Consider the following 26,592-nt stretch of genomic DNA (forward strand, 5'->3'; position numbering starts at 1 on the left):
AATGGTTATTCAAGATAGCCCGTCTTTTATTTTGGACACTGTACAATAAATATTAAAATAGACGACGAATAAATTACGATGGCATCAATTTATTTTAAACTATACAATTTGAGTAGATATACATATTCTTTGGTTTCCTAAAAATAAAAAGTGAGATTATCAACCGAAAAATATTCGTTTTCTTCTCTTGTTCGATGCTTGGGGGAAAAGTCCATTCTTCTCCTTAATAATGAAAAGACTGTCGATTATCTTGCCTTTCTGAAAAACAATATCAGCAAAATTTAAAAAGGAAATAATAAAATTCTTTTTTTTTTCTTAAACAGCGTGAAATTTTCAGTGATCCTAAATCAGAAACAATTTTTATTTAATAATAGTCATAAAAAATTAAATTTCATTTCTTAATAATAATAATTGAAAAATATGTAGTGGTAGTAGTCTAGTGAACTCTCGCTACTACGATATCCAATGCAGCAGAAACTCCCTTTATTTCGTGCTCCAGACGAACTTGCATATGAAGTAATGTTATGCTCCTCTCAATGTTACGGTATTCTCTGAAGCAATAAACGATTCTTTTATCCAAACTTTAACCTCATTTTCTCCATTTATGATTGGCTTTCAAATAATGCAAAAAATCTTATTTTATCATATTTTGCCCTTTTTTTTCATCTTTACTGACAGGAGAAGACTCCCTTCTGACCACCCCAAGAGCTTCCATCCTTATAGAATTGCCTCTTAAGGAGATATAGCATTCCTATCTGATTTCATTTCCTTCATGTTAAAAGCTGATCGTAAGTCACAAATGACCACAAACATCACTGAGAACCCCTAAAAGAAGCATTTTTTTTGTTGAGGGTGGGGGGGGGGCACCCTTCATGAACGAAAATCATTAGGACTCAATGCAATTCATACTTTGTTGGTAGACTTGGCAGTCAAAAAAATGGAATAGACAAACAAAAATATCATTACTTTCAATAAAAACGGTTTTCAGGTATGTTTACTATCTTATTTTCTGAATCTATATATATATTTCTCTTACACGGCGAGACAAAAAAAAGCCTCATTACAACTCCTCGAATGGCAACGATATAAAATCGACCAATGATTGCCGCTAAAAGTGTCACTTGCCAAATCTAGCTTAGGTGGCTGAACATATAGCGCTTTTAAAAACGGAACCTGAAATAACCAGAGAGAGTATTCTCACCAAATGTGATCTCTTCCTATTAAGCTAGGCAGAAGTGAGTACTCTTTATCTATATATCTCTATTTTAGTATTTTGTCGAAAGCGCTTTTTTTCACGAATTTATATATTAAAAATTAATTTGACGATTAATTATAGCCAAAATTTTCACCTTTTTTAAGGAGATATCAGTTTCAGAAATTTTATCTTAAGATTTTATACTATAGCACATTTCTAATAGGTTTAACGAATTGCATGTCATTTATTTGAATTCAAATTTATTTTAATGACTTAGTATTTACTAAAAAGATATAATTTTTTTTAAAAAAAAAAAGTTGTTATATGGATTTGAATGATTGTTTTAAATTCTTAAAATTTTGTGCACTTGCAATGTACCTAAGTTAGTAGCGACCGAAGCGAGCTTGGTTTGCGAAGCAAACCATATAAGATTGCGTAGCAATTTTCGGCGGTTGGCGAGTGTTAGCGAGCAGGGGGGGGGTCCACTTGTTTATTTTAATTGTTTTAAATATTTAACCATAATTAGCACTCTGCAAATTAATTTTTTTGTCTACTATGTAAATACATTTATAGTTAATACATATATAACATTAAAATTCAAAAAAAAAAATCTTATTGTGTCTCTAAAATATGCAGACCCTCGATATAACAATATATCCCTCTACAACACTCTATTTATTGGGTCCCCAAAATAGTGTTGTACTGTACTTAGTTTGCATTGCACTAGAAGCACACAATGGGCTATCGGCGCCATCACAATTATGACCCTCTGCAGTCTAATTGCGATTCTCTCCACTTTGGTATCCCAAATTCGAGCACTTTATGTTTAAGGAAATCCGCGCACCCCTGGTCCATACATAGTCTGACCAAAGTGTTCGCCCACCCCCTCACAGACCGCAACCACTCATTCTTGATTTTAGTGTTCTACTGGGATCAGTCTACAGTGCTGCGAGACTTTAAAAAAAGAAATTTTCCCATCGATCCAGAGTTTGTAGTTTTAAAAATAAAATTCCAACCACCGAATTGTTATCAAGCAATTTAAATACGACATTTTTAAAGTTTTCTCTCTCAGAAACTAGTTGGATTCAATTTCGAATTTTATCATTTGAATAAACGTAGTTTGAAGAACTTCATGTTTTACAATTGAAAATATTCTTATAACAATTAAAAAAAAAATTTAAAAAATAATTTATAAAGGAGACACACCTTTTCGGCGGACACCTGTTGCAGGAAGAGGTGAGATCTGTTGTAAGGAATGAGGCGAGTATAACTCTTCTCTGTACTTCCAAAAGCACTCCAAGGTTGACGGACACCCCTGAAATTGCTCGTCCCTTCCTGGTTACCCTGGAAACACACAACCTTTCTTTAATGTAGTGATTACTGTGGAAATTCTTTGTTTACAAATTAGTAATCTTTAAATGAAGGTAGATGATGAACTGATCTCAAAATCTCGGAAACAAAATTGCATAAAAATGAAAGAAACACCATTCCTTAAGTGAAAGCTGTAAAGAGTGTGCACAGAAATTCGGGAATTAAATGGCCGATGAATAGAGGACTGCACAGAATTTTTGAAACGAATACAATTGCTGTAAAACTATAATCAAACTGCGATATTTCAGTACTAGGAACACATATTGTTTTATATCCGTCGTTGAACAGCCGACCCAATTTTATGGGTTTACAGCTACTCATGTTCAAATCCGTGGCTTTGTGATTTTGAACCCAATCCAGAAGACAAGGGAACTCCTGGATCAAGTGTAGAGAGAAATTTGCCTGCGAGGAGGACGTTTTGATGGAGCTAACCAGCATATGAGTCACATATATATATCATTTCAAGCTTTTTACGCTACTTTTTAAAACTTTTTTTTTATTGTTTTAAAGGTAAACTTTGTTTTATCGCCAACTTTTAGTTATATGAACAGAAATCATTTTGAATGGAAAAACCAGTTTATTTTGTCTTTAGTAGAAATTCTCAATTCTTTGGTAACAATTAGTACCGTCTTCACGCAAGGCACACCCGGGTAGTGCCCGGGGGCCTAAAGCACTCGGGTTCCTCGAGAATCTTACGTTTTAAATGTTGTATTATAAAAAACTAAGAACAAAAACATTGCATTATATATTTTTTTAAATAAATATATTCCCGTGTAAAAAGTGCGAATTTTTTCTATAAATAGTGATTGATTATCATGCAAACACCCATCATTTAAATAGTTTATCACCAGGAAAACTTAAAAAGTAAACAGAAATTTATTTTTCTACGTTAAAATGAAGTTTTCAGGTACTCAACTCTCTAAATATGTTCGACCACCACACCCACTCTTTTTAGTATTTATAATTAGTTAAATAAAGTAATAGTTGAAAGAGTTTAGAATGACACAGCACTATGGGAGAGCAACTTTTAAACTGGTTAGGTCTGGTGTGCATTGAAAGATGCACAACATTAGAAAGATTAACAACTGACTTTAGTGTGTATATAATTCATACCTTTTATTAGCTGTGTGTTCATGTGTGTTTATTCATGTGTGTGAAATAATTCATACCTTTTGAATTTTTTTATTTGTTATACGACCCTTAAGTTTTGTTTTAGTTTAATTATTTTAATTTGCTTCTAGGTTTTGAAAATTATTTTATTATTTGCAGATTGAAACTGGTTAGTATCTAAAGTTTTTATAAAAAAAATTATGCATAGTTTAAAAATGCTTTATTTTATGTGCATTGAGCTTTTGGGGAGATAAAAATGTGTTGAATTCTTGCGCATCTTAAAAATGTTTTATTTTATGTATGTGTAGTTTTTAGTTCAATTTTTAACAGTTATAGGGGGGGGGCTCTTTCTGTGCCCTACTTGCTATTAAGACGGCAACAACTGCAGTTACAAATTTTTTTTTAAAAAAGTGTGAATAAATAGGGACTTACGGCAACTCCGCTCGTGATATGGATGGTCGCTCTAGGATTCCTGTAAGGCTCAGAAAAGCTTCCATTATACACCTACAAATAAAGCCTCTGTCATGAAAAACTTCTTCTTCACAATTTTGCAAGACCAGTTACTCTTATTTCTATTAATAAAAACGTAGCGTATCAGTTTTTTTTTCAGTGTTGCAATCGCCTTGGTGTAACTCCTGGAGAAAATAGGAAAATTTGAACGCTTTGATTTGTTCTTTGATTGATCACGAGAGTTAGAACGCTTTGATTTGATTCCAACTATCTCAAATCTTTTAATGATAATGACATTTGGATGGAATATAAGTCGTGTAAATCTGAAATAGCTTGAACACAACGTTCAAAAATCATAAATCAAAAAAAAAATTTTTTTATTGAAACCTACACGTGTTTTAATGTCACATATTTACAGCGGAACAAATGGCAGGTTTTGCCATTCGTCCTACTGTTGAAGATGTAAATATGCGACATATTGAAACGCGTGCAGGTTTTATTAGTTTCCTTTTCTTTTCACTCTCAATTTACTCTTTTACTTTTTACCTTTTTTAATTCTTAAACGTTGTTTTTATTTAATTTTAATTTTATCAAGAAGAAATCTTCACATTGTTTTATAAAGTTTTAATCTTCTTTTGAGAAGTTTCATATTTACGTTTTTGGAATCTTTTTTTGTTGTTGAATTATTTCATTTCGGAATAATTTTTATTCAAAATCAAAGTAGACAAACTTTTGAATCGTGATCAAACTCTAGAAGTTTCCATAATGACTCATTGTATTTTAATGTTGTTGAATCGCAGTGGAGGAGATATTTAATGATGATCACAATTTAAATGTTAACCGAAACAAAATACACAACGAAGAATGGTAGATGAAGCTCTTAGTTAAATAAGAAATTTGATTTCGCAGAGTAAAAGAGTCATTTGAGAAACAAATGAATTCTTTTTATGCTATATTCGTGACAAAAATGCTATTCGAGACTTTTTTTAACATCTTTTTCTCATAAGGTTTTAATCTTAGTAACTTTTTTTTTAATAAATTAAAATTTACTTTTATTAGAGCCATTTTCAAATAGCATTAATAAAAACTTGAAAATCCTAGTACAGATTTTTTTTTCAAAAAAATTATGTTAAAAATCATTTAAAGTTAATATTATACATTACAACATGGCCCTATATCTCCCCTATATATATTGACCCTAATTATTCAAATTGGACCACGTATTGTAGTATCGGGTGCAAGTGCACCTTACCAGAGGAAATAATTATAGGGTTAATAGCGGTCCCATAATGTGGCCTTATAGGTTAGGTTACTATACATGGCCCTATATTGACCCTAAATATTTAAATTGGAATACGTATTATATTGCCGGGTACTAGTGCTTCAAAATCTGAAAAATAGAATAAAATTTCGGAAAACAGAGTAAATAATCTAAAATATGCACATTTCAGGCAGGGCCTTTTTTCCCTTTCAATTTTTAAGATATATCGTTCGGAAGAGACGTGAAAATAATAATCACGGAGAAAACAAAATATATGAAGTTGTGAGAACTTAATTTGATCTCACGTGAGATAGAAACAGATTTTTGTCATCTGAATGCATTATTTTACCAAATAATAAAATCTCAAGCTAGTCAAGACTTTTGTTCCAAAACGCAAGATTACTTCAATTACCTGTTAAGTGAGGATTGTGGCCTTTCTTTTGTGGGATTAGAAAATAAGAAATGAACCCTATTCACATCATTCACGGTTTCATTTTTTTAAATATTAAGTGCAATTTCGCTGTGTATGCTTGACTTCTATTCCTTAAACTGCTGGTTTTTTCCCCCTTCTTCTTTCAACTGTCTGGTATTTCAAATACTGTCATTTTTCTAATCTAAACAGTGTAAAATTCGCATCCACCTCCAAGCAAACATAAATTGTCTGAACTACTGAAGATGTATGAATGAATATAATGAAGTGTGGCAATTCGGAAGTAGGCATTTTGGGAGTAGAAAAGAAATTGAATTCGTTGAAAATGAATTCTGTCAGTCAGGATATGCGCATCCCCTACACTGCAGAGGATTAGAGCTGTAATCTTATCAACCGTTTCCCGGATTATCCCGAGTCAAGTTGCAAATCCCGAGAAAACTCGTTCGTAGCAGAATGTGTCAGTACGTTTTACTTTTATCACGTTTTTACTCAAACTGAAGCAAACTAAACATAATCTGTTGCGTTTGGAAATTTGCCAAATTTTGTTTTGGTAGTTTTACTGTTGGATTGTACACTTTGTGCGATTGCATTAACGATGGTTACTGAATTTACAAAGAAAGAAAAAGAATAAACAAAAATGGCGTAACACTTCACTAGTGTTTGGTAATTATCACTTTTGCGTTGTTCTTTGAACGATCATAAAAGACTAATATTTAACTTTTTTTTTCGTTTACCCGAGATAACTCGGATTAGTAAATTAAATGTTTTTTACACATAAATTTTTTTCTAAAATTCTACGTAAAACTTGCGTATCATGTTTTGGTATACTTCCCTGTATTTATTAATGAAATTTTAAAAAATATGTTGATTTTTTTGAATTTTTATTCGAAAACAATTTGGAAAGGGAAGCAGTTAACCTTTAAACAAATTGATATAGAAAAATGGAATGAATTTTAATACCTCACCGTCATAGGTAGGGAAGAGTCTCTCATAGCAGTGGTTGTGACCCCAGAAGGCGACATCTACCCCGTGTTTGTAGAGGATCTCTTCCAGACCATACACTCTCAGGAAACCCACACGCACCTGTGTTTTAAAATACAAAAATCGTTTATTGTCTTATTCTTAGCAACGCTAATGCTTAACAAGTCAAATTTTCTATCCACCATTCAACCAAAAATAAAAGACGTAGGAAATAATTTATTTTAGGTATTAAGCTAAATTAATTTCTTTTCAGGAAAAAAAATGAACCTGCAAAGGATAAAATTAGTGTACAAACTATGAACACCATTCAAATCTAACGAATCCCTACAGAGGATTGACAGATGATACTGGCTTCTGTTTCTGATAAACCTGCAATCAAACGGGTTTGGGTCTTGATGTTTTCAGTAGGGATATCTCAGACTTACGAGAGTTTTAACAATAATTTCTAAAAATATATATGAAGGGTGGCAACTACGAAATACCTTATACTTCTACAGCAGTGCGAATAGCACTTAACTACAATTTCATTTATTCATTCCAGAATTTTTTTGATGCTGGTTCCCACAGAGCCCAGACAGTTAAAGAAACGTCAGTAAAAAGTTGAAAATGATCACAACAGTCACAGTCGCAGGTGTGACCGTTTTAAATTGCCCTAATGAGGTCATAGTGTTATTTTGATATATCTTGTGATATCACATAAAAGTTTCGCTAACTATTACGAATTTTGTCAGTTGCTAGTCAAGCCAACTCTTTACTGGCACTAGAGTCTCCAAGAAACTTTGTTGCCACATTAGTAACAACATGGATTCCTTGAAAGCCACGTAACTTGTCTTTCTAAAAACACAGGGGTCATTTTTGGGAGACTTATCTGTTCACTAAAATTAGAGCAGTCACTCACAAGTCTTGTAAGCAGTTTTTTGTGACTCATCTCCTAAAGTGAAGTAAGTGAATCTCAATGAATGGTTTCAAAAATAAACTATTTTAAATGGCTCCAAAGGCTTCATAATATGATTTAGAAGCAAAAATTGTTTCGGCTCAATATTGCCCTATTCTCTAACACTACAGTGTCCGAAAAAAGATTTTAAATGATTAAGAAATTTTACATATTTTTAGTTCAAACTACCGATAAATATTTTTCAGTGTTTTTCAAATTTTAAACAACAAAAAATATTTTTAAGTACAAAAGTCTTCAGAAATTTTCTACGTCAAAACAGTTTGAAAACATTACTAAGTCTAAAATACTTCAAAATATTTCTAAGTACAAAAAACTTCAGAATTGATCTAAGTCAAAAGAGTTAGAAAATATTACTAAGTCTAAAAATACCTTAAAAAATTTCAAAGTTCAGACACCATGAAAATATTTCTAAGTTCAAGACAGTTCAGAATTTCTCTATGTCAAAAGACTTGAAAATATTACTAAGCCTAAACTTCGTTAAAATATTTCAAATTTCAAACACCATCAAAATATTTCTAAGTTCAAAAAACTTCAGAATTTTTCTATGTCAATACAGATTAAAAATGTTACTAAGTCTAAAATACTTCAAAATATTTCTAAGTTCAAAAAACTTCAGAATTTTTCTATGTCGAAACAGTTTGAAAATATTACTAAAGCTAAAATGCTTCAAAATATTTCAAAGTACAAAAAACTTCAGAATTGTTCTAAATCAAAAGAGTTTGAAAATATTACTAAGTCTTTTACAGAACTTTCTGCTTGCGCACGGGACGAGCCCGTGGCTTGTGGACTGGGGTCCTTAGTGACCGCGCGAAACCCGTCGAAGGGCGGGGATTGGCATCGAGTAGATCGGTCACCCACCCGACCCGTCTTGAAACACGGACCAAGGAGTCTAACATATGTGCGAGTCTACGGGTCTTGACTAGGCCCAGAGGAGCAATGAAAGCAAAGGCCAGACTCGAAGCCGGCTGAGTTGAGATCCCCTCGCCTCCGAGCGGGGGGCGCACCAACGACCCGTCCTGTCCGATTCATCGGTTGGGCGGAGTCCGAGCACACTCGTTGGGACCCGAAAGATGGTGACCTATGCCCGGGCAGGATAAAAATATTTCTAAGTACAAGGCACTTCAGAATTGTTCTAAGCCAAAAGAGTTTGAAAATATTACTAAGTCTAAAATACTTCAAAATATATTTTTAAGTTCAAAAAGCTTCAGAATTGTTCTAAGTCAAAAGAGTTTGAAAATATTACTAAGTCTTAAACTCCATGAAAATATTTCGAAGCTCAAAAAACTTCAGAATTTTTCTATGTCAATACAGTTTGAAAATATTACTCAGTGTAAAGTACTTCCAAATATTTCTAAGTTCTAAAAACCTTAGAATTTTTCTACGTCAAAACAGTTTAAAATTAATACTGTCTGAAATACCTCAAAATATTTCCAAGTTCAAACAATAGGAAAATATTTCTAAGTCTAAAATACCTCAAAATATTTCTAAGTACCAAAAACTTCAGAATTTTTCTATGTCAAAATAATTTAAAATTAATACTAAAACTAAAATAATTCAAAACAATTCAAAGTACAAAAAACTTCAGAATTATTCTATGTCAGAGAATTTCTCTATTCTCAGAGTTGAAAATATTACTAAGTCTAAACTGCACTAAAATATTTCTAAGTTCAAACACCATGGAAATATTTCTAAGTTCAAAAAACTTTAGAATTTTTCTATGTCAAAACAGTTTAAAATTAATACTAAGTCTAAATACTCAAAATATTTCAAAGGTCAGGAGAGCGCGCTGGCCATTCCATACGCTGTATTGTTTCAGCTTCCAACATGTTCTCCGCAAGACGAGCTGTATGTGGTCTCGCATTATTATCTTGTAAAACAAAGGAATCTCCAATGGCTGCTGCGTAGGGTATGGCATGAAGTTTCAACATCTCGTCTGCATATCTGCGGGCCGTCAAGGTACCGTTCCGAATGATATGCAGGACCGTACGTCCACCTATGCTTATTCCACCCCACACCATCCAACCAGCTTGTCTGTAGTGTGACTTTTCACGAATGAAAGTGGGGTTATTTCGAGTGCCCCTTTCCCTCCACACCAAAACACGTCGGGTGTCACTCTCCAGACTGAATCGAGACTCGTCTGTAAACAATGCATGGCTCCAATCCCGTTGTTCCCAATCTTGATGTTCAGCAGCCCATCTTCTGCGAGCCGCACGGTGGCTTGAGGTCAATGGAATGCAGACCATGGACCTACGAGTATAGAGACCTCCCTGATGGAGCCTATTCCGTATTGTTTGGTTGGAAACTCTTCGTCCTGTTGTCACGAGAAACTGTCTTTGCAGCTGAGTAGCATTGTCTGTTCTGTTACGACGAGCTGTTAACTGTATATACCGGTCATCAGCGGCAGTTGTTGCACGTAGCCGACCTTGCCCTGGCCGACGACTCACATTTCCAGTCTCTTGGAATCGATTCCACAGCTTTACAGCGAAACTTCTGCTGACTCCAACAGCGTCCGCCACAATGCGTTGTGTTTGCCCGGATTCAAGTCTGCCGATGATGCGCCATGCAATGGATTCAGGTAAATCACGTTGTTGAGACATTTTCAAGTCACCCTTTCTCGAAAACAATATCTGAGAAATCAACTTTGTGAGTTACGGCAGTGAAACAGACGTCTCTGCTACATCCCGATTTCTGCTCTTATCTTCTTTTCTGGTTTGTGACGTCATGAACTTTTATTTGCATATGAAGTTTTCTTCTTCTTTTTACTGCTCGGTTTTGCGTTATAAATGATTACTTTTCTGTTACTTATCGGTGTAAATATTTGCGTAATTTCATTAAAACCATGTGCTCCCCTAATTTTTTTGAGCAGTGTATTTCAAAGTTCAAACAACAGGAAAATATTACTAAGTCTAAAATACCTCAAAATATTTCTAAGTACCAAAAACTTCCTCATTCCGCACTGCTTCTTTTCGTCCAATGGTACAGAGGCTTAATTTTTTTAAATATAAAATTGCACGATTAGAAATGAATGTTGTATAAAGGTGTGAATCAATAAATGAGTAAACAAGAAAAGAAAATGAAAGTTACCGGATTAGTTTCAAGTCTGCAGTATCTAAGAGCTGTGTTAGAGCAATACATAGGTCTGTGTCCAAGCGTTACAACCCACGGCCACTTGGCCCGGTTATGTGGAAGATTGGCTTGCTAAACATAAAAGAGAATAAAATGAGAAAATACAATTTGCTTCAAAATGAAATAACTTTTAAAAAATAAAACTTTAGTGGAATAAATTGTATTATTCAACCAGACGGGAAAGCCTAGCGCTTACTTTTTCACAGGTGAGAAAAGTTAAATATGAACCCATTTCTTTTAGTTAGAATTCCAAAAAGCCGTATCATTCTAATTTTTTGGGGCATATAGAATACTTTTAGATAAATTAGACTTCTTTATTTATTTCTTTTCTACATTACATCAAATAAGAAGTGATAAGAGAAAAAGAATGTGTAGCTTATTGAAATCGAATTGATAAAGTCTCATCAGTTAATTCCACAGGTATAATGTACTTTTTCTTTAAAATGTTGCCATAATTTCTTCTAAGAATGCTGATAATCGGCGGTTTCTTCGATGCTAGAATTGTTACATTAAAACCTCCCACTTTTCATTCATTTTCTCTTCGAAGAAATTCTTGTAACGCATTTTAAGATATAAAATATGAATATAATATCAATAAACTGAACTCTCGATTCTATTAAGTTACTCCCAATATTTTATAGCAACTCGATGACCCACCAACATTTTATTTCATTTTTCTGGCAGAACAAAAAAAAAAATCGTTTTAAAATTACTTTTTCCTTAATCATTGCTTAAATATTTGGAAATTATGAAGAGGTTTGTAAGCAAATATATCACTGTATTTCTTTGAAGTCATTCATTCATCTAACGTTGTTTTAAACCTTTTTAATTATAATTGAGATTTAAAAAAAAACATGGGAATAATAAATGAGAAAAACTGTCTTTTTAAACGTATGCTTTTCTGAATAGAATAAAATAAAAGTTAATAAACAATTCTTGGCAATGAACGGACACTATGATGAATCGTAAATGTTTTATCTTTTTGTTTACTTTCGAATGGAGTAATGTTAAAATGAAGCGATTTTAATTTCATTTGGAGAAAAATAAATGACACCTTATTAAAGAATGAACTTTAAAAGTGTTTTCCTCCTTCCATATCTTGCTTGTTTGCGAAATTTCCTTTTATTAAGTTGCGTCATAGAATTTTTTCCTTCTTAAATATGCCTATTTCCGACCTTTCATAGAATATTAGAAGTAGTTTATTAAAGCGTTTCATGCTTGCAATTCACGAATACTCCACTTTTTGCTTCCCCCATTTCATGGGAAATCTTTTGGTTTACGTCGTGGCTGCTCCTTCAAATATATAAAAATGCAGGCAGGGTGTTTTCAAAAAATTTATTTTCCTATTGGTTTCTTAATAGCAAAAGTCCATTCATGAATAGAATATGAAATCGTCGATAAAAGAACTAAAAGATGACTTCTCTCTTATTTTGAACTCGATTAAAATATGTATTGATTCAAAATATTATATTATTAATTTAAAGTATGTATCTAGAGTGCCGTAGAATAAACATACAGATTGAATTATGTAGCTTCCTGAAAGGACATTACGAACGGAATATTCTATTGATTTTGTTTTTTAGTTCACAGCTTATTTTTATTTCAATCAGTAGGGGAGAGTGGGGTCAATTGTAACAGGGTACGATTGTAACAGAGCAAAAATTTCGAGTGTCGGGTTCTAGATTTGGTTCCTAGGTGGCGCACAAGGTGCATTTAACAAATCTACATGTACACCCCTGATGGCAACCATTTTTATGTACTTTTGAAAGAGTTACATCGCAAAAGATATTTTCACGCCACGCAAGTACTTTTTTTGGTATTAGAATACTATATTATAACAAAGTAATTTTGTTTAAACAAATAAAAATTAGTAACCGAATATGTAAGTGGACACCTTAATTAACATTTCAATAAAAAAAAGATTAGTTTTGCTAATTAATTAGCATTGTTTTTAACAAATGAAGCTGAAATGGCGTCTTGGGGACAATTGTAACAATAAGTAAAGGGACGATTGTAACAGCTGAAAATAAATAATCTTATGTTTACAAACCATTACTTAACTCTTTAAGAACCACCAATAGTTTCCTATATCATTTATATTATGTTGCATGTGCATTATTTTATTTGTCACCTTTCACAGCATAAATTAAAATTTTTAACCCTTTAAAGTTAAAAGTTTAACCCTTTAGGTCTCTGTTCATTATTATTTTTACTCCTAAAATATCACTACTATTTTGATCAACAAAAAAATATATCACAACTATGATAATATGTATAATTAACTATGTTTTAGTTGAATTTATGAACTGTTACAATTGACCCCGTAAGTGGGGACAATTGTAACAAGTGCACGACTGTCAAAAATTGTTAATAACTAATATAATAGTATTTAAAATCAGGTATTTATTTTTCTTCTAGTAGAGGATAGTCTACTTTACACGTCTGTCAATAAATACTAATAATATATTGGATTTTTTGTTAATTAAAAATAGTTAAGAAAAAAATGTTACAATTGACCCCACTCTCCCCTACCTATTACAAAAATTAATGAAGTATCATTGACATCAATAACATTTTACTGATTTTTATAACGCTCTCTTAAACGAATCTGTTATATTTCTCCCATTCATTTTGCGTTTTAGTACCTATCATAATATTTGACTATAGGTAGTAACTCTTACCAAAATTAACTATCCTTGGCGTCAATACTAAAAATAATTTCTTTTTGTATTTATCCTTCACGAATTACTTTTATTTTACCATTCCTTTTGCCATACAAAATCCTTTTTTCTTTCAATTACCGTTGATTTTAAATTACTTAGTTTTATAGTGACACGCTTTAAAAGCAGAATTACAAACTAAATGAACACGTGGTTCCAGGAAACCTTAGGAATAATAATTTGGTGATGTAGTTCGCCTATTCTGCAGTCATCACGTTGATCATTGAGATAACTTGGCATAACGAAAAATAGTAATTAGGTATTACAGAAAGTGCAATAAACAGCTTTTTTTTTATTAGAGTTATAAGCTAACTTGATTGATGTTATTTTAAAAATATTTGACAAAACTGAATCGTTTGTATTTTAAAAAAAAGAACAATGTCTTCCGCTACGCAAATGAGAAAATTCCATTTTTCAAATGTCTCTGTATTAGAAATATAATTTAAAAAAATCGAATATTGGGCTTCGTAATTTGCTTACATTGTACTCTACTTGTTGAATCTACTTGTTGAATGTCGTATTCTTGGAGCTTATAGTTCATTCACAATCCGGTATAATTCTTTCATTTATTTCACTAATAGTTTCTAGGAATTACTCATAAAATACTAATATTACATTTTAGCTCAATCGATACAAAGTTATTCAGGGGGATGCATTTTAGTTCACTGTACTCAAATTTGTTTTTAAAAAAATAACAATAAGAGAGAGAGACATGTTGTGTCATACTGACCGTGAGTGTGTCGTCCAACCACTTGTAATGAGATTTGACAGCATCCAGACCACCATAAAGTAGAAAGAAATAAACTTCGGTGCTTATTATAATAAAGTGGATGGGTCCTGCCTTGAAGCTAGATTTCAAAAGACATTGCATTATTTCTTTATGTTATTAAAAAATAAGCAATCAGGGATTCATTTTCTTTGAGGTAAATACAGGTTTTATAAACCTGAAGTAACTTAGTGATATTTCTTCCTTTTGTCATTCTTTCACCATTTTGTTTTTGCATCAGACATAGTTTCATGCACCCTTAACTATCGTTACTTTGATGAGTGTGGCTTAATATTATTCAAAAGAACAGTCAGCATAATGAGTCACTTAGAGTGACGTTTGATTGGATTTTCACAGACTCTTATTTTAAGTGATACAGAAAGAAGAGGTGGAACATTTTAAATTTCAAAAAAAATATTAAATGATGGATTTAGATTTTATCCAAAGAACTGAGCTGCAATTGTGAAAAATAAGGTCCTAAACACACTTTTTTTCTTCGTAACACTAGAATTAATTACGCAAGCGAAAAAAAAATTCTCAGTTCGAATGGGAGGGATATTTTTGTGGAAAACATAAATATTCTTACCTGTACCACAGATTGTCATCTGTCCCAGGCATATTGAACCTCGTTTTATAATTCGTGAAATTCCTAAAAATACAAAACAAAAATGAAATTATTTATTTTTAATTACAAGTCTTTTTTTTTTTTTTTTTTTTTTTTTTTTTTTTTTTTTTTTTTTTTGCTATGGTATGGAGATATCAAAGAATTTTGTCTTTTAAGTCCACATTGTTAGTAGGAAAAACAGTCATATTTGGAAACCAGCAGGATATGAATGAACAAAGAATAATTGTTATACAAAACAAACTACAGTTTAATTTTTAGTCTGTTTATACACTATCCGGCCAAAAGTATCCGGACACTCGGTTGTTATGTAGGTGGAAGCTTAATGGTGTGGGGGCTGTTTCTCGTGGTTTGGTCGGGTTCCGTTAGTTCCTGTGGTTGGAAACACAAACTCTGAGATGTATGTGGACAATGCTGCAGTCCCAACTCTATGGCAATACCATTCTCTTCTAGCATCGAGGCTTGCACAGATGTGCTTTGACGAAATGGGTGTTCAAAACCTGAATGAGAGCGCAGATTCCAGTCAAATCCTCACTGCAAGCACATCCTATTCAGAAACTGGAGTAAAGTCTTCCCAGAAGGCTGTCATCGATGTAAAAGGCGAGAGAAACATCACGTCCCTCAGGATGCTCCATACCTCTGGGTGACCGGATACTTTTAGTTAGGGTATTAATCAAATCAAATCAAATTAAGCAGCCTTTGTTTCGCTGCAAAGTCTTGCGAAGCAAAATTCAACGTGAAGTTGAACACCCAAAACAGCTCTTACGTTTTTTTAAATACAAATCATAAATTTAATTATTGAAATCTTGATAAACTCATATATTTTGATTGAAAAACATTCCTTTTTTATTGGAGTTTTGATGAATAAACAAAGAAACTGCTATAATAACATTCAATAGAAAAAAGAAGAAAAAAACGTAAATGCAATGTCTCAATGAGTGGCATAACTTACCAATTAAATGCTTCGTGATTGCCAACGGAGACCATATAAGGAAGTCGAGCCGCAACGGGTTCGATCATGTTCATGAAATTATCTCCTACATGACCGTTATTCTGTAAAATTGAGTTCACTATTTACATAAATACATGTGTGTAAATTTCAGATTGGATTATAAGAGGGAAAATAAAACCTTTATTACCATTTAATGATTTACAATTGAAAAAGCTGTCATAATTAAAACAGTTTGATTACCGAAGAAAATTAAGAAGTGAAAGACAAATGTCAGAAACCTATCAAATATTTTCTATTAGTCGAACTGCCGATGATATTTTTAATCTCGCCTGCCTCCGTAGGGATTCGTCAAATTTCAATAACACTTCTACTTATTTTTCGCTAAAATATTAATTTGTCATCAAGAATGATTGATGGATATTCTAAAAATATACATTTAAGGCGGCTACTACGTAATACCCTGTTAGAGATTGTTTAAATAAAAACAGCTGCAGACGGAGTTTATAGCAAATTTTATCTCTTCAAATAAAATCAGGACAAAAATTATTTGTCCTATCGTAATATGATCATACTTTTACCAGAACTGTGGAGTCGATAGTTGAAATATCTGACATTAGCTCCGATACCGAACTTATCAGAAACTACGACTCTGACTCAACAATAGTTATTTACAATTTTTATTCCTTCCTTATTTTTACTTGACCTCATATTTAAAATCCCAATTCCTATACCTCTTCCGATAAGCATTTTGGAACTCTAAATTTCCTTTCACTGGTCACGAAAAATTTTCTACGATAGTTGTTGATTAATTCACGACACCTATGTAGCTAAGTTTGTTTTACTCGGTCCGTAATGTTCTCTTATTCTTAAGCAATCCTTATGTATGAATCATAGGTATTAAAATTATTTTTAACCCAGCTTACTATACGTTTGCGAGAGATTAATACCCCAACAAACAATTAAGCCTAATAGATGTTCTGTTAAGCTAGAATAACTTCTGCTCTTCAGGTACCCATTCCGCTGCCCTCTTAAATTCTGTCTTTTCTGAGTCCACGAAAGCAGCGGTGCAGCAGAGGAAGAAAACCTCCCTGGAGCTCCCACTTTCTGTTTTCCAAAGTAAAAGGGTTGTTAATAGAGATTAATTGTTACCTTCATTATCTTCAAAATTGTTATCGAAGGTACAGGATTTTCCCCCAAACAATTTTAATTTTAATCAGTTTCATTTTCTTGCAGCAGAAATGCCGCTTATGTTTGTGCCATGAAAACCGGAATGATGAATAAAATTTAGCGTCCATAAAAATGACCTTCGCTAATATAATTATGTGTAAAAACAAATTATGAATGATAAAGCTATTTTAAATGAATAAACAATTATGTTTTTTGTTTAAGTTTGCATTTAATTTTACATAATATATTAGGCTTTGAATGAGGTTCGTTTGCTCGATATACTCAGTTTTTTTTTTTCAAAAATGAATTTGCTTTCCTTCTAATTTAACTTTCAACTCTAAAAATAAATCATTGATAGCATCATCTTTCTGCAACATGTCAATCTCTTTTAGAGAATGTCAAAAAGAGCTCTTTAAATAAGAACTACTCACAAATATTTTGAATACATTTGAATCTACTTATTTATTTTGTTTTGATATTTTTTCATTTTTCCTTATTCAACCTTTTCCACTTTTGGTGCAGAGGTTTGACTGCCTGGTTGCTGGGGGAGGATCTCCCCTAAAGGTTTTCTTAAACACAAAGTCTAAGGAAAAAATTCCGTGTCTTCCAAAAGTGGTCACAAACAGAGGAGGCCGCCGGTGGTCTTTCCTGCAGGTTTCACTGTGTATCCAAGACTGACCAAAGGTTTTACGGACATAACTTATGACTCCTTTCCAAAACATAAAAAAGGTTTATATTTAAATTTTGAAGATCCTTTATACAAAATTGCAATTTTTATATAGATATAAAGAAATTCTTCGCTATATTTCCTTTTTAAAAAAAATAGATACTAAGCACGATACTCTTATGAAATTACGGTCACAGGCCCTCAGTCGAGACAATTGTCTCTCTTCCTTCTCCCCTCCCTCCTTTGAATACGGCCTTGACTGCGTCAATTGAAAATGACATGTATAATTTTCTTTAAATGTTATAAATAGAAATGTATGCTACTGAAATCCGAGTATTTTCAAATTTCTCATAGAGTTAATACGTGTACCCGGATTTATCCCACTAGGGAGGTTTTCTAGAAAAAATTTCGAGGTCTTTCAGTTTAGGCCGCTACTTTTTATTAAATTTATGAGGATCCACATTTGCTTTAATCCTTAAATAATAATTAATAATTATTGGTTAATTCATCTAGTTATTTATATATTCTCACTAGAATAAATTCTCGTGGTCCTGTACTGACTGATCTTACGCATTCTTTTGCTCAATGAAATACTTATTGAGAAATAAAAACAATAAAAGGTAAGGGTATTAAAAAAAGAGTATCTCATATCTTAAAAAAAGAAAGAAATTACTTACTGTGTGTAAGTCATATGCAATATCACCTACAAAAATAAACAAAAGAATACAGATTGACAATATTTGTCCTGATTTTTTGAGAATGTATAAAAACAGTCATAAATAACTAAAGAGAAAAAAAGTTGAAACACTTGTGAATAAATGGTACAGTTTTTAATGAAAAATACTGTACTACAGACATTTAGTTTTAAAGAACAAGCAAACTATCACTTTAGAATAAAACGTTGAGTTACTGCATTTTGTTACGTGGGATGCTTCGTGATGGAGGTCTCAAATTGATATTTAAGCGAAGAAAATGCCATCAAAATCTTATAATAAATTACAGTAGTGGAAGGCGTATGTAATAGACATTAAAATGGGACGTTTAGGCAAAAGAGACATTAGCGAAATTAAGCAAAATTAAAACAAATTTATCATACTGCGGGGTATGAGCTTTCGACAGCCTGTCAAAAGGTAGCTTAAGATAGAATCGAGTTCATAAGTCTAGTGAATCGATGCATAATAATGGTAGTTGCCCCACAATACCAACAACAAATCAATATACCTACCGAAGCTACCCAAACTTCATTCCATTGCCTGCCACGCATTTACCTAATTTTTATAAATGTACCCTTCCTCTTAATTTGTTATCAGTGTCTTTTTTAAATTTTATAACTAATATCTTTGACTTTTGATTAGTGAAACAAGAATTCTTGACTCCAATCAAACTTGTCTTTTTCGCTTCTTATACTGTGATTTGTCACATTTTAATCACGTCTTTTTTTCTTCCTCGTTTGAAACCTTTTTTTTTTCGCTTTTAATAAGGATTCCTATGAATGGCGACTTTTTCGGAACATGCTGCATTTATTAGTTGTACTAATTGTTACTCGTAAATTGCATATAAAATAAATATTTAACTACCACTAAAGAGCTTTTATAACATAATATATACTTTTCCTAATGCATCATTACTTGCCGCAATTTATTTTTTCAAGTATAATATCAAATAGATTTTGTTTTTTACATGAAAGAAACTCTAAGTTTTCTGAAAATTCATTTTTGATTCCCCTTTCCTTATGTAAGGATAGATTTATTCTTCTTAAAAATATCACATTCATGAACCGTTCATGTGCATAAATATGGATAGTTAAAAGTTTGTTGATCTTTCTCTCTGTTTTGATTTAAATTTTAAAAAATGAAAATAATTGCGAATTTTTCTTTCCAAAACAAAAGCTATAGTATTTCTTATCGCTCACGATAGATGGCACCACTAAATACTGATTTTCTTGTATAAAATTTTGAGGTTGGTACTACTACAAATTTACAGCAGTTTACATACTGCAGTCATTTTGCAGTGTTTCCACTTCAAAAATTTTGTCGCGGAATTGGAAACAGTCTTCAAACCGCATTTTTTTTTTTTGTAAATTTTCTGCAGTTTATTTTCAGCATAACAACACTATAGGTTGGGGTTTGTATTTATTTTGGTGAAAAATACGAATTATATAAAAATAAGTAAAATTTTTTCCCTCTTGTCACAAACTATCACGATTTCAAGAACTTCCCTTCCAAACATGACATGGACTGTTCCAAAATACAAGTTCAAACATCATTAAAATCTGTTTTTATAATATGAGAGAATATAAACATTACTCGGATACCATTGTGAATGATGAAGTCTGTTGTTTCATTGAGAGCTTCTTCAATGAGTGAAGGTGTCGACGTTCCATCTCTGTATCCGAGATCCCCATAAATGATGACTCGGGGTCTCCAATCACTCCCCCTCTGGAGGGTACGGAACTTGTACACACCACTGAACTCTACACCATCACCACACCGGTAATCTGTTCTCCAAGAAGAGCATAAAAATAGACCTTCAGCACCGAATATATTCAATAAACAATATAACTCATAATTTTTTTAATATAACTGATTGAAACAATGAACTTTTTTTGTATGGCACATCCCTCGGCCATACGCACTCTAAGATTCTATGTGAAATCTTAATGATCAGGTCTATACAGCTGCTCAAAGCCCCTGTTTATGTTAGAGTGTCATTGTAATGCAATACGTTATAAATAAGTATATAAGAAAAAATCTCCCGAATATAAATCCATCACAAGTGTGTTTTAAAATATAAAACTATTGCCTATATAAACTCGTGCAAAACATGTCATTATTAAAACACTGCAGTGCGTCCAATAGTTTGGTCTAATTATTATAATATACTAATATAATGCTTGATATAATAAATATTCTATATTATTTATATAATATATCTTCTAGTTTATCCTATCGTCAAATTTATATTATATATCTTGTCTAAATTAACCAATGGATAGCCGAACGTAAACAAGTGTGCAAACCGCGTAAAGCTGTATAGAGTATCACCTAATAATTAAGATTTTATATAGAATTTTATAGTGCGTCTAATAATGTGACTGTATCTTTTTGTTTCTTTCCATTTTTTCATTTATTATTATTTGCTTTTAAAGAATAGATTTTAAGGAATACGGGACACCCCTAGAAAGTCCCGTAAAAGATAAAAACAATGATTCCTTCAAGATACAAAGAAATGACGAAATTCCTGAAAAACAGTGAAACTCCAAAAAACCGTAAAATATTGTTCATTGTTTAATGCTACGAGAAGGACCCTGAACTGCAATGCAATGTATTTTCAAAAATACGAATCTTTTTTTTATTTAAAAAAAAAATTTGCTTGCTTTCTTTTCTTGAATTTTCAGCAATGATACGGATATATGAGTGCCAAAAATTCAAGAAAGTGCTATGTTCATATGTTCTGTTATCTAAGGCGAGATAAAAACGAATATTCGTGATATAGTGAGGTCTAACGTTTTCTATCTAGTATAACTTCTATATATCTAGTTTTGTAAAGCTACTGAGAAAGAGTATTGAATATTATAGTATAATTAAAGGAATAAATTCTGGTTAGTAGGTGTGGTTTATGGATCAGATATTGATAAGTTTATATGATTTAAATGACAGGAGTTTTATTCCGGTTTAGTATGTCATTTTAAAAGCAATTCTTTTCGTTCACTTCCATATCTAGTGGGAATTTAAGAACAAATTTTTTCTCTCTGAATAACTTTTGAGTACATAAATCGGATTACCATGTACAGCAGGGGTGTCAAACTCAAAAGCTAACTTGGGCCAAATAAACAATTCTTAACTATAGGTGGGCCGCAAAAAAAAAAAAAACTATGTACATAGAAAACAAATATTTTTATTTTGAATTGTAATAAACAAATATAAAGTTAAAGCATTGTTTACGTCCTGATACTTGACATCTCTTCTCTGCTACTACCTTTTCCATTTCGGGAGAAGTTTTATTGGCCGAGACTACTTTCAAAATTAACTCAACGTGAGCGTTATTAATACGGTTTCGGACAGGAGATTTATTTCCATTCCTAACAGAAAATAATTNATAACAGAAAATAATTGTTCTCACTGATAAGTGCTTCCAAACATGGAAATAATTTCATATGCGAATTTTCGAGTATTTTCAAACCTTGCCGGTAGGCTTCAGGCAAATTCAGGCTCACTCACTTCAATGATTTTTGCCTTCAAATTTGAGTCGCACTGAATCTCATTCACTGCTATTTGCATGTAACTGGCTACTGAGTCTATATTTACTGAGAAAATCGAAGAAACCTTGTTTCAAATTCTGTTCTAAGATTTGAATTTTTTTTTCTGCGTATTTTGATACGATGCAATATCATCTAAATTAGATTTGCTTTAAATCTTCATTTTTCAGTTGCCTTTCCCAAAGAAATAGTTTACATTTGAATACTTTAATTATGTCAAGCATGTTCGTGATGATCTGATCCTTGTCTTGTAATAATAAATTTAAATCGGATAAGTGTTTGGTTAGATCAGCCGTAAAAGATAAATCTTGCAACCATATTTGATCGCAGAACAAGCTTGTATCTTGGTTTTTAGTTTGTGAAAATTTACATATTTCTTCTTTCAAATACCAGAATTGTTTGAGAACCTTGGAGCAAGATAACCAACGTACCTCGCTATAGTAGGATAAACCTGAATATGTACTATCTAATTGATAGCTTAGTGTGAAACGGACTCCATTTCAGCCAATTAGAATTTTACATTTTCGAGAGTTCGATTTAAAATGATCCTTATAGTTTATAAATAAAGTATATTATAATTTTATATGCTGGTTTCGTTTCCAATTGACATGTCTACTTTATTTCTACTTTCCTTCGGATATATTGACTGGACCACAAAAATGTTCATCTCGGGCAGCGAGTTTGACACCCCTGATGTACAGTGAGCCAAAAAGATTTCAATCAATCAACTTATTTGCTCGAATGATTTTTACGTAATAGGATCTCAAAAATTAGCATACTAGCTGAATACCCTGCCCTTTGAAAAAGGTGGGAGAAAAAATCGAAAAGTCGTTATTTTTAAAGATTACGAAATCACACAAAAAACTGAAAGACACATACTGACATAATTACTAAAGCTAAAATAATTAAAATTTTTTACGAAAAATTATATTTATTTTATGTGTTTTCCAGTGGCTTTATATCATTAGATTAGGCAAAATATGTCTTTAGAAATTCATCCAATGAAAATGAAGATTAACTGCTATCAGCATCATTTGGCATGATGTTATTGCTCGCGAGCCTCCTATGATTGTCAAAATTTATTACAATCGAGCAATTTTCTCAGATACTTAGACCCTTCGAGGGACCATAAAAAATTTATTTCCACTGTACCTATAGTAGGTATCTTCGAACTTATTATAGTTCATTTCGTGCTTATTAAAAAAACCAAAACTTTCTGTAATACCAGTAGTACCTGTTATCAAAACTAATTAGGCGTTAATAAAAAATTTGGTGATTTTTTAGGGTTCCCAAAACGATTAAACACTTTTTCGCCAATAATTTTGAGTATTAGTTCACAAATTATATATTTTTTTGTTTCAATTAGTACGTATTACCAAAATCAATTATGGATCACTAGCTTTAATGACAGTGAGAAATTTTTTTACAGTTTCTTCAAACGAAACTCTTTTTTGGTTAAATGGGGCTACAAGCTAGAAAAGCCGCGGGTATTATCTTTAAAATATTTCTAAGGAAAAAAAAGCAGAATCAGTTTAATTTAACAACGGCTAATGCTCATTTTTTAAACGCCTATTCAGAACAGAGGAAGTTACAGTGTTATAGTTTTATTTATTTATTTATTACTCATTTTTTGTTTGTTTGTTTGTTTGATTAGAAAGCATATTTTCATGCGCTTCGGAATCAATTTCATTGCAAAAACATTTTTTTAAAAACACAAGCACATTTTTATTCCCGCTAATTCTTTCAAACAATTGTTACTTTGTCAGTTTTATAAAATTTCTGCGCGATAGCTATGTACTTAAAAATGCATTTAGTTAACCTCAATACCAAAAATGGTGGCAACTATACTGTAAAACTTCTTACAGTGTGGAATTTACGGAATTTTCAAAGATTGTCTACTTAGATCCTTCATCCACAGGTATCTGTGGAATTGCCAGAATTTTCAAAGATTGTCCCTTCATCCACTGAGATGTGATGAAATAAATGGCTTTTCTTATTAAATGAGCGATAAACTATTGTTTGTCTAAAGTAAGAACTCCTCTAGCTATTCGTCTGGACCCGTGGCTGTGACTATGGTAACGAGGTATAACTATTTTAAGTAGGGGTCTGAGGTCATTGTTTAGGATTGGTTTTAGCCGAGGTCGGCAGGAGAAAGGGAATCTTTTTCTTCGGTCTGTTGCGTGTGCCCTGAAGTTAAGAGAAGCTACCCTCCCTGAAATGCGCTATTCTTGTTTCCATAGCAGCAGATGGTCTCAGACTTCACCATTCTATATAGCAGTTCTTACCGTAGACAAACTATAGTTAAACTTATTGACCCGAAATCACGCAGTGACCCGCTATTAATAAGAAGAAAAACCTCAAAATATTTCATTAACTAGTTTCATGTGGTTAATACTTACAGTAGTGGGTGGCGTTCTTCAAATCGGTCAACTTAACTGTGTGGACGTATTGGTGAGCTCCTCTATTGTTAAGCATTTGCCACGTTCCATTAGCACTCATGTCCAGAGCCTGTGAGAGTCCGTATTCCACTGTGCTCCAGTCACTACTTCTGTAAGTACTCCACATAACCACCATCTCGTCTATCCGTTCTGGAAGAAAAACTGTATTCTCCCGATATCCTTGGTATATAGTATAACAACTAGATAAATCTAACCAAGTGTGACTCTGATATGTATTGTAATTGTTCTGTAGTACGTCCCTTTAAACATTTTGTAGATACACAGTACTACGAGCAAATCTATGTCTGACAGTATATCTATAGTATAATACTATTGCAATCTGTATCTATACTTCTATATCTAACAAGCAAATGGCACCATGATTAACATAAAATTTTGATATAAAACACAAAATTTTTCTTATTTTCTCATCAGAACTGTTAAGACACGTGATCATTTATCCGGATAGGTAATACGCTGTTTAATATTTAATTTACATTTCAAATAGAAATTATATAATCGAAACGCATATTAAGTTTGAAAAAAAAAATCGTACAGCTTTTTTGCAAAATTTTTTACTTAAATGAAGTTTTCAATTTTTTGGTTTTGGCGAAAATATTTGACGGGATTTTACAGAAGTACCTAAATGTCTATTCTTTTCTTCTTTTTTTTTTACAATACACCACGATATTAATTTATATATTTTTTAGTCACGTTCATGTGGGTGGCAACTCCAAATCATGTGATCAATAAATACCGCGAGAGGTATACAGGGGACCGAAGGAGACATCACAAGAATTTAGAACAAAGAGATCATCTGTAAATGAAGACGTCGTCTGAACTCCTGGATTTTGTTGTTGGATATCCGCTAGTGTTGAGTCATAACCACCGAGAGTTAAGGTCTGTAATTTTTACCATGTGCAAATCCATGGCTAAAATTATGGTTAAAACAGGCAATTCATGATTCTTTCTCTTCTCTATTTTTTTTTTCTTGAATAAAAGTTAATTTTCTAAAATTATTTATTGTCAACTTCTTTAAATTATCCAGTATAATATTAACTTTCGCTCATCCATTTTCGGGCCCTTCCTTGGTAACTAACAAATCAAACGCACTTCAGTACTGCAGAAAGAACGTACTATAAAACAAGACCCCTCTATTTATGCTTTTACCTTAATTAGCGCTTCTGTTTTCAATTTTGTTACGAATATATTTTAAATCATTTTTGAAAAATTACCCTTTTATGTAAATTCATTTGAATTCGCTTCTCTCTTTATAGATTTCGTTTTATATTTTGTTCTGTTTTCCTTCACATTTTATTTTCTGTTTTGACGTGATATTTTTACCTAATGTGTTCCTATTTGTTTCATAATATTAATCCTATTTGCCTCAAAAAGATTTTTTTTGTGCTCCTCGCACTATTGTATCGTTACATTTTGTTTCGGCTTTATTGATACAATATTAGAAAGCATTCCTTTTTGCGGATATAATCGTGTGAGCTGATGAAAAGGTTATATCTTTTATTTCCCGGATTTCTTTTCTTCCTTTTTTCGGATAATTTTTTAAATTATTTTTATTACTGTTATTATTATTTTCTTTTCCCTTTTTTTCATTGTTGTGTTATTTTTTTCATTGTTCTGTAACATTTTACGCGTTTTCGCTACTTTTTGAACTTTATTTTATGAGTTCCATACCTGCCAACTTTTACGCATCTGGCGTGAAATTTTATTTTTATATTAAAAGTGATAGTAAATTATATTTTTCTACTATATTATACTATATTTTTCTTTCGTAAACTTATTTTTTAAATGATTTTGATCACCACTATTCTTAAAAAATTAAGCATATATATTAATATGGGTTACTATCACGGTTGTCATCTTAAGTTTTTTCAAATACAAACTTTTTTTTGTGTGCTTAAAATTGAAATTTTAATTACATTTTAATACCACTGGGACAAATCATAGAAGGAAGAGATTAAAAGTTGGCAAGTATGGAGTTCTGTTTACTTGCAGCTTATGCGCAATAAATAAAACTTATTTTTTTTATTAATTTTCTTCATTTTTTCTTTTGTCTTTTTTGTATTTATTTATTATGATACATATACTTATATATATATATTGTG

General features: G+C 32.0%; 1 protein-coding gene across 1 annotated transcript in view; it reads right to left on the reverse strand.

Moving 5' to 3' along the window:
• Positions 1 to 73: 73 nt before the first annotated feature.
• The window catches only part of LOC107437126 (acid phosphatase type 7), a 27,773-nt gene continuing 1,254 nt past the window's right edge, over positions 74 to 26,592 (reverse strand). The window contains exons 2-12 of the mRNA XM_016049025.3: positions 24,431 to 24,619; positions 20,088 to 20,270; positions 18,451 to 18,476; positions 15,940 to 16,040; positions 14,952 to 15,014; positions 14,330 to 14,447; positions 10,838 to 10,951; positions 6,778 to 6,900; positions 4,109 to 4,180; positions 2,402 to 2,539; positions 74 to 258 (exon numbers count right to left, since the gene is read on the reverse strand). Of these exons, the coding sequence (XP_015904511.1) occupies positions 160 to 258; positions 2,402 to 2,539; positions 4,109 to 4,180; positions 6,778 to 6,900; positions 10,838 to 10,951; positions 14,330 to 14,447; positions 14,952 to 15,014; positions 15,940 to 16,040; positions 18,451 to 18,476; positions 20,088 to 20,270; positions 24,431 to 24,619 (1,226 nt within the window). The 3' untranslated portion in view covers positions 74 to 159. The remainder of the gene's footprint in view (positions 259 to 2,401; positions 2,540 to 4,108; positions 4,181 to 6,777; positions 6,901 to 10,837; positions 10,952 to 14,329; positions 14,448 to 14,951; positions 15,015 to 15,939; positions 16,041 to 18,450; positions 18,477 to 20,087; positions 20,271 to 24,430; positions 24,620 to 26,592) is intronic.

This window comes from Parasteatoda tepidariorum, chromosome 9, assembly GCF_043381705.1.
Source record: "Parasteatoda tepidariorum isolate YZ-2023 chromosome 9, CAS_Ptep_4.0, whole genome shotgun sequence".
Taxonomy (NCBI): Eukaryota; Metazoa; Arthropoda; class Arachnida; order Araneae; family Theridiidae; genus Parasteatoda; species Parasteatoda tepidariorum.